Consider the following 9,506-nt stretch of genomic DNA (forward strand, 5'->3'; position numbering starts at 1 on the left):
CAAAATTGATTATTATTATTTGACATATATTTACTTTCAATCATTTATACGTCCAAAATAAATAAATACTTAAAACTACTATTAAATTAAATAGTTAAATAGATAAAGAGAAAAATATATCTCGGATGATTAAGTTTAGAATAAATTTTTAATCAATAATATAAATATAAATGAGAGCATCGGAGGAAAATAGATAATCTCTCAATATACGAAGGAATATCACAGGAAAACAATTAAATCCAATATCTCTTTCCAACCAATGCATCCTTCGCGACCCAGAAAAGGAATTAATTCCGAATTCGCTATTCCAATATCCTTGTCCCGCGTCAAATTACCCGCCACACCTTTCACCCTCTTCCCCCCTTTCAAGCACACGGTTAAACGGGGCCCAAATAAACCCTAATTCATTTAGCATGGCGAACAGCTGTATTTAGAAACGCGGCCACATCGAAATTCGATTCGCGATCAAGGAGAACGTGAATACGAACACGGAAATAAAATGGCGAGGAGCGAAAATACCGGGCGGATGTTGTCGATGGCGAAGAGCAACGTCGATGCTCCCCGTACGGAAATCAAATATCGAGAGTCGTAAATTAATCGTTATTTCCTTCCACCCTCTTTTTTCGTCTCCCCTCTCCCTCTCCCCTTTTTTTTCACACGCTCGCTGCACGCGTCTCGAAATCGGAAACGGGAAACATATTTTTACGACACCGATCGTTTATTACACGAAAGACGTAGCAATTTACTTATATATATATATATGTATATAAAATTACAAATTTATAGATTCCTCAGAACTTTTTCCTAAACGCTTTCTAAATAAATTTTTCAATAATATTATGAAATGATTGATAAGTTCGAGAATTTTTTTCAAATTTTACACGTTGATTTATTTTTTAACATTATTAGAATTATCCTTTAAACCAGTCTTATACTTGTACTATAATAATAGACAATATATATAATACATCATAGATGGAAAATAATGAAATACACATAATAAAATAATCAAATATATTATCCTCCTCCTAGCTACGCTTTAATTATCAAAACATCCTACGCGGTATTTATAACGATAATTAACGCGACATCACGTACATCTCTCTATTATATTAATTACACTCTTCTTTCTTCCCTTCTCCCCCTCCCTCCCTCCCCCCTTCCTTCTCCTAGCTTCTGCCCGTCGCTAGCCGTGATAGCGAGCGTTTTGCGGTTGTCGGACAACATCGCCGGTGTGACGATATTGGCATTCGGAAACGGTGCACCTGACATCTTCACGTCCCTCGTATCGGGCGCCGACGAAAGTATAATAATGTTCACGGAGTTGATCGGCGCTGGTGTCTTCGTGACGACGATCATCGCCGGTTCCGTATCCGTGGTCAAACCTTTCCGCGTCGAGTTGAAATTTATGATGCGGGACGCCTGCTTCTACATCATGACGGTGTTGTGGATCAGCTTCGTGGTGCGGGACCATCGGGTCCACCTATGGGAAGCTGCAAGTACGTATCTGCCCTTCCCTCCCCCTCCTTCAACCCCTTGCCTTTTATTCCTCCCTTATCTTTGTTGAATCCTGCCGGATTCGCAATTCCCCCCTCCCGCCTTCCCCCGTTCGACCGAGGGAAATCTCGAATCGAGTTGAATGTTGGCTAGAAACTTTGGGGAAGTGTAAGGGAGTTACTTGTAACGCCTCGTGTTACGTTGCTAAGTCCGCTCTGAAAGAGGATTTGGTAACTACGTTAAAAAAAGAAAGGAGATAAGTTTGATCGTTCGCGGTGTTGAATGGAAAGATAATTTTCTTCTTTTTTTCTCTTTGATTCGGTATATGTATGTATATATTCGGTATATATAGGTTTTTTTTTTTTGAGAATATTGGTGGTAGAATATTTGTGCGGCGATGGTAATGGTGGAAAGTAATTTTCACGAATTATTCTTTTTTCTTTCTTTCTTTCTTTTTACGCGAATTATTTTAAAGATACTCGTTAATTAATTAATTTCGTATATTTATAGTTAAATAGACGATTCTTGGGATTAAAAATAACGAAGTCTCCCTTTCGATTCGTACGAAATTATGTGGAAAAAAAAAAAAGCTTGAAAACGGTTGCAGAGGGTGATCAAATACGCCTCGCTTCATAGAAATGAGAAAGTTTATCTACGGGCTGGCCATAAGTATGCAGTTTAATTCTGCAATAACGATAACTCCGGGGCGAATTTAATTAAGCAAAGCCACGATCTTTCTGCCTCCGGTTTCATCGTAATTTGACCACCGAAGAATTTCTTCCGTGCTCCATCGATAAGCTTTCGAAGTTAAAAAAAATATATATATATAAATGAAAAAGAAAATAATAATAATAATAAATAAAAGGCGGACAGAAATAAATAAATAAAAAATAAATAAAAAATAAAGATCGACCAAAAAAAGATTAAATCGATGATACGAAATGTAAAAGTACTTCGACAGGAAAACAATTAAAAAGTTTCCCACCAAAATTTAATCGATATCTCGTTCAAAAACACTCTCTGAGGGGGAAAAAACTGACAAATTCGCGTTGAAACAATTAAAACAATTAAATTGTACCCTTGCTCGACAAGATAGTGCTTATTATCAGAAAAACGTGTTACGAGCTCTGATTTCTCTATTCTTTTTAAACTGTTACAGGGGAGAGATTAATAAGCACTTTTTATCGTTCCCTAATTTTAAGAAGAGATACAGAATTTTTACAATGATGGTCCAAGTTTTTCCGTGTTACCGAGCTTTTTACAACGATTAATTATACGTCTGTGACTCTTGTTGCACGGGATGAAACGACGCTAATGCTTTTTAATGCTGATACATTTAATTGCAGGCTTTATTCTCTGCTATTGCTTGTTCATCTTGGTGGTAGTGTTGATGCAGATGTACGAGAACCGGGAGGAGAGGTTAAAAAGTGAGTTTCATCCTTCATTGTGAAACTTTTCCAAACGCTTGACAAATCTGTCGCTCAACGATTGTCATCAAAATTGAGGAGGAAGAGCGGTTTTCCAGAATTTTCAAGCGGCACAAAGATTTCGTCGTATCGAATCATGGCCACGATTTATTCTTAACTTCTTTTTGTTTTGTAATTTAAACGGGGAGAAATTTTTTAATTCGATGTTGCACTTGAAAATGGAAAGGAAAAAAAGATATAAGAATAAATTCTAAGTGATAAAAAAAAAGTAAAAATCACGATTCTTATTAATTCGTGAACTTATTTTAATAGTTTGTCAATATTTTCTCAATGTTCTCAAAACAAAAAAAAATCTTCAAAGTAGAAAAATTATAATAAGATCGAATGAATAATTTATTTAATACACGTAATACTTTGTTTATTAAAAAAAAACATAAACGGATAATAATTTCAAAAAACCTATTTTGCATAGGTGGAAAAAATAGAAACGCGAAATAATCGTGCTTGAATACCTCTATTTGGTTACGCAATGTTTAATGCAATCGAAGCCAAACATTACGCGAATGTACATGCAAAGTTTGAAAGCGTCTCGAAACGAATCCTTTTGTTTGCGAAGACAAAGAGATCTACGCAAGAGTAGTTATCGATTCTCTCCTTCGAACGTTTCCTTGTATGTATTTTTATAGAAAGGATCCCAAGCGTGCCCGATGAAGATATCCTGCGTACTTACCTGGTGAACAAAGAGGATGACACCATTCCGGAGATTCCTATCAAGAGTCGTGCTGCTGGTTTACGAGCCAAACTCGGTACACGCAATCTACATTTACTTTGTGTTATTTTTAATCAATTAAAAATCGAACGGTAATTTTACATTTTCGTAGAGAAATTTCGTATCAAAGAAATTCAATCAAAGATGTCCAATTAATATGAGTTAGTAGAAATATCGAACTGCGAATAACGATATATTTTTTTATGTATTTAGATGTTGCAATCGCAGTCGAGTTGCAAAGACTTAGAAAGAAAGAGGAGAAGCCAATCATAGAGGAAGTTGGGAGACCGAAGGGTCTCTTCAGGGAATTTTTCTACGATATTAATCCGATATCGAAAGAAGACTGGCAAGATGCGAATGCATTCATTAAATTTATTTTAATCATACGTGCACCTTTCATGTGTATACTTCAATTACTTATCCCACTTGTGAGCGTGACCACCGTAAAGAGAGGCTGGTCCAAGCTGTTAAATTGCTTTCAGCTGTGCGTGACACCAACGTTCGCGTTGTTTGTATTAAATGGTTAGTCGTATTAATTGTCGCGTTTCCTACCTTCAACGTTACAAATTGCCCGCACTAATAAAAACTTTAGATTTCACGGAAATATTTTATTTCGCCCCGTGAAATAAAACAGAAGCTCCCTCCCTTTTTGTTACGTACAAATTACCAGTGTTTAGTCGAAATTAAAACAAACTGTCGCAAACGTTATTTTTCGCACCATAACAAGTATTTATCTTTAACAAAATTTTGAACGTATTACTTATTACTAGATTACTTAGGATTCCTTATTAAAATTACAAAAACTTTAAACCGCTATATCTCCGAAGATACTGACTTCTTATCGATAAATAAAGAATCGTTGGAAGCGCGGAATCTTCCTCTTTAAAACAGTTTTTGATTTATCCCGATGTGACTTCCGGTTACCGAGATATCATCGTGTAAAGAAAAGCGTAATTTTTAATCGTTTACTATCTCCGTTCTTGTTATTCATTCGCACCTCTCGCTGGCACCTTGTCTCACTGACCTTTCCCAAACTGCAGACAAGATTCCTGGAAAAATGTAAGACGCGATTCTTGGAAGGACGTAGTATATATTTCCAGAAAAAAATGCAGGTCGTTGACTCCCAGGCTGATTCATAATCCTCGTCGTTTTCTCGTGGAAACTTTGAATGCTTATATCTCGACAACCAATTGAGATATCGGGATAAATAAAAAAGGGATATCAATGGTATTTCCTCTATATTCCCAGTGGATTTTTATTTTTAAAAAATTTTAAAGTTTTGTTTCACTTCAGAAAAACCTTTCTGTTTTATGTAATAACTGTTGTAATGTAAATAGATTATATAGAAAGTATAATTTAATATATGTTTTATATAACGCAATATGTTTATATTGGTCGAACACTTGAATTTTCAATTAAATAAAAACGGTCTACTTATTACGCTCGTTATTAAAAAAATAATAATAATAATAATTATGGAGGGGACCGATAAAAAAGTTTTCCAGTTTTCATTAATAGTCGAAGATATTTTTAGTCACAACTGCCATCTCATTTTCATCCTCGTTTCCAGTTTGGGCAGTGCGCATTGGCCCGATTACATTGGCGCCAATATTCCTGCTGATTGGTACCATATTCGGTATAATTGTATTTCTAATAACCGACAAGGATCATATACCAAAGTTTCATAACGTGAGTAGTTTTCCTTGCCCCTTTCCTTTTCCCTCTCTCTCTCTTTCACTCTCCATCATTCGCGCTCGTTACACCTTTTATATAACCGGCCCCTCATAATGGCAGAACGACAAATTAATTGCAGGGTTTCGCATTTTTCGGATTCTTCACCGCAATGATGGTAGTCTATTTGGTGGCCAAGGAGGTGATGGCAGTGCTCCAATGCGTGGGATACGCTTTCAGCATATCGGACGCCATGCTCGGTATTACATTACTCGCTTGGGGAAACAGCATAGGTGGTGAGTGAAGCAAAGCTATTGCAAAATGTAATTCGTGCGTTAAATTGTTCCTAATCTACCTTTTGTACGGTATGCTCGATTGAAGATGCATGTATAATCATGTTATAAATTGTCAAAGGACCTTTATGCGATGATTGTTCGAACCGTAACGGAGGAGGGGCAGGGGAGAGAGGGGTGGGAAACAAAGAGATATATATTAGATACAATAACAAGCTAAAATTACGAAAGTCGCGGAGGAATAATTTATTGTTTCTATTATATAACAGTTACGCGTTTTCCCGTTCTCGAAATTCATATTATCAGATTCTGTATTATTTTAGAATTTGATGAAGTTTGAAGGAAATGAAAAGTAAACAGTTGAACGGATCAAGTGATGATATATATTTTAATAATGATTTGAAAAAAAAAGGATTTGAAAATTTTAATTTTAAAATATTAAAAAAAAAAAATGGATAAAATCGCGGAGGGTAAAACAGGGGATCATTTTATTAATTAAATTTCATATTAAATTTCACCCCGCCTTTTTCACTTTGCCTTTACTGAATACAATGAAAAAGAAACTGGATTCAGTGTATGTAAATTTCACGATGCATGAATTTTTTATAGATTAAACAATTAATATCTTTCAATGAAACTAATTTAAATAAATATAATAATAAACTTTCGTATTTATAAGTAATGAAAATAATGAAAATAATAAAAATCTCGATGTGCCATAAATATTACACTTCTTAATCTCATCTATTTTTCTATTTTTCTACTAAAGATCTATCTTCTATTAAATAATAAATAAAACAAGCGATTTTATAATTTTATATAACTATATCCGTCGTTAAATATTTAAAATTACAAACGAAACAATCCGATTCGTTCCTCTATTTACGTGATATCTCATTCATTAAGATGGATTGATACCTGTCGAAATCTGCTTACAGATCTCATAGCGAACGTCACCATAGCCAAACAAGGATTTCCACGAATGGGTTATGCAGCTTGTTTTGGTGGACCGATGTTCAATACGCTTTTGGGATTGGGACTGACTTACGGGCTGGAAGCCGCTAAAGATCCAAATTATCTTACAATGATGAGACTGAGCGATATGGCGCCCGGTTGTTTGGCTTTCCTTGTCTGTTCATTATTTATGTCTATTATTTACCTGAACATCACTGGCGCTATAGCAAGAAAATCCTACGGATTCCTTTTGTACTCCATTTACTTTTCTTTCCTGCTCATTCAGTTCCTCAGCGAATTACATATAATTCATCCGCTTGGTATCGATCATCGACCGGACATAGACCCAAAGGGACAATAATAAATAAAATTATTAATAACATTCTTAATGATGGAAATAAAATAATAAAATTATTCAAAATAATGGAGGAATGATATAACATTCCTAACGAAAGATATATGTTTTCTAGATAAATATTTACGTAAAAATATAAATAATATGTATTATAATATGTCTCTACGAAATCAAAATGCACATATATTGTATGTTTATTCTACGAGAGGGAACGTAATAGGAATTCTTGAAATGAATAATTTTCATTACTTTCTATTTCTTGAGACTAACTTTTTCCCTTAGATTGTTATTTTTAAAAATAGATAGAATCATGTGCACTTTTCATTGTGTTAACATTCGATCAAAATATTATGATACTGTTTTAATTTTATAATTTAGAGTTCTCTTCTGTACATAATCATTAAATCGTGAATTCAGAAAAAATTTAGGTACTTGATAATTAAATAATTTAAATGGTAAAAAGATTCTCTATTGATTAATCGAATTCATAAAAATATTAATTTAATAAAAATTCGCATTTCCATAATTATGATTCAAATTGATTGAAATTGATTGAAAAGCAAATTTTCGTAGTTTTCATTGATCACAAATGAAAATTAATTCTTGATCAATTTGAATTTTAATTTACCGATAATAAAAGAAGAACAATATCGTTTTATACGTTTTATACATAATTGTTGAAGCTAATGATTATTAAAGTAATATACACCATATATACATACGTTGTATCCATTCATTTCATAAAATTATCGATCGCTCTTTAACATTGCTCTTAAACAATGTGAATACGAAATTAATATTGAAAATTATGAACGTCAAGCTAATTGAGTTATATCAATAACTCATCCAAGTTGAATTCATTTGAATTTAAAATTTAAACGAATCCTTTATCCTATATCCTCCCCGTATAACAATAACAATTAACGACGAATTTTGCGCAAAATTTTACATTTAACTTTCTCCACGAGAGAAATTATACAATAGAAGAGAAGGAAACTAACACACGATCTTGAGGATATTCACTTAGCGGAGGGGTCGAGGTGAAAGGAGGGGAAGAACAATTCTCATAAATTTTTCACTCATAGGAGAGCCCCTAATAAGCGATATCATCCCCGAATCCACTCCATAAATTATTTAAGAAAGGACGAGGTCGGATGGAAAGAAGCAAGGGGTAAACGTGGGCCGACCTCTCTGTGCAAAATAAGTCTAAACGATGTCTACAAACGAGTCAACGTCGTAACAATGTGGACAGGGATACATTTTTAATGGGTCTGGGTGGATCTGTGCATAACCATTCGAAAGGTATACGTATTCGTTATTCGAACGTGTGAAGCAACAGTGGAAGCGATGTTAGGTCCTTTTTCCGACATTTCCCCCGAGGATAACCGAAGGTGTTGTTGCGTTTTCCAAGTTGGACCCGCCAGTTACTACAGCCGTTGCGATACCCCGAAGAAAACTATGGCCCTGTGTTAATGCACGGCTCCGCTGTGTTAGTTAGTTTTCTTTTTTTTCTTTTTTTTTTTTTTACGTTTTCCAGGTTGACATATTTAATTCAGGGCGTATCATCGACGATGGAAATGCTTAATTGAATATGTAATCAGGTATGGGAAGTGTTTGCACACGTGGATGGACGGACGGATGAAATTTCGAAGTTTCGAACGAAATTTCAATGCTTTCGATTTTGTAGTTGGATATTGGTACGTTGGTAATTAAACTTAGATTCCTATAAAGTTGAATTTGACGCGTTGTTTATACGTTTGGAAAGTGAATTAATGAAAATGTTTCGAATGAAATCGATAATTTTCGTTTCTAATCTTATGAAATAAGAATTGATTTTAAATATTGATTAAATATCGTCGTGAGGTTTATTTTTATTTATTATCGGATTAAGGATGGAGAAATTGTTGAAACGATGCATACGATGTGACGATTAGGATGTTTTTGAATCGATATAATCTATTTTGTATTCGAGAACATTAAATTTATCGAAGAGTGATGTAAATACTTCAACGAAGTGCATCTTCGGATTATTATATTCTTAATCAGGACATCAGAGCTAATTAATTATGGAGATTTTAATAAATTTCTTCTTCGTAAGAACATCAAAAGAAGTACATAATTCAGAATTAAATCTACTTCTTACTGGGAGATATTTAATAAATAAAAAAGTTACATCGAAGAAAGATGCATAAATTAAAAAATTAATTAAGATTGATAATACAAGAAGTAATTTCGAACTAATTGTATCGATCTCATAAGTCATTTGCTGGAATAGTAAAATAGAAATTTGTATAATACGAATAGATTATTGATTTTTTTAAACTTTTATATTTCGATATATCTATACTCGTGTACTCGTATGAGACGAGTTGTGTTAGGATTATGATGGATTGGGTCACGAAACGTCATATTGTGTCACATCAAAAAGTCAAGGACCGTGTCAGCTCCTTGTTGCATTCACTTGTTAACAATTGCTATACACGCATTCGAATTCCGGTCGAAAATCACGTTCCTGTCTACGTTCATTGTAAAACAAATAG

The 9,506-nt window shown here is 34.1% G+C and overlaps 1 protein-coding gene across 1 annotated transcript; it reads left to right on the top strand.

Moving 5' to 3' along the window:
• Nucleotides 1-499: 499 nt before the first annotated feature.
• On the top strand, nt 500-7,673 carry LOC107996065 (mitochondrial sodium/calcium exchanger protein). Its single transcript, XM_062073489.1, has 8 exons — nt 500-588; nt 1,174-1,499; nt 2,844-2,924; nt 3,611-3,730; nt 3,907-4,215; nt 5,264-5,382; nt 5,507-5,660; nt 6,596-7,673. Exons 1-8 carry the CDS (start codon nt 500-502, stop codon nt 6,970-6,972), a joined length of 1,575 nt encoding a protein of 524 aa, XP_061929473.1. The 3' UTR covers nt 6,973-7,673.
• Nucleotides 7,674-9,506: the final 1,833 nt, after the last annotated feature.

This window comes from Apis cerana, linkage group LG4 (assembly GCF_029169275.1).
Source record: "Apis cerana isolate GH-2021 linkage group LG4, AcerK_1.0, whole genome shotgun sequence".
NCBI lineage: Eukaryota > Metazoa > Arthropoda > Insecta > Hymenoptera > Apidae > Apis > Apis cerana.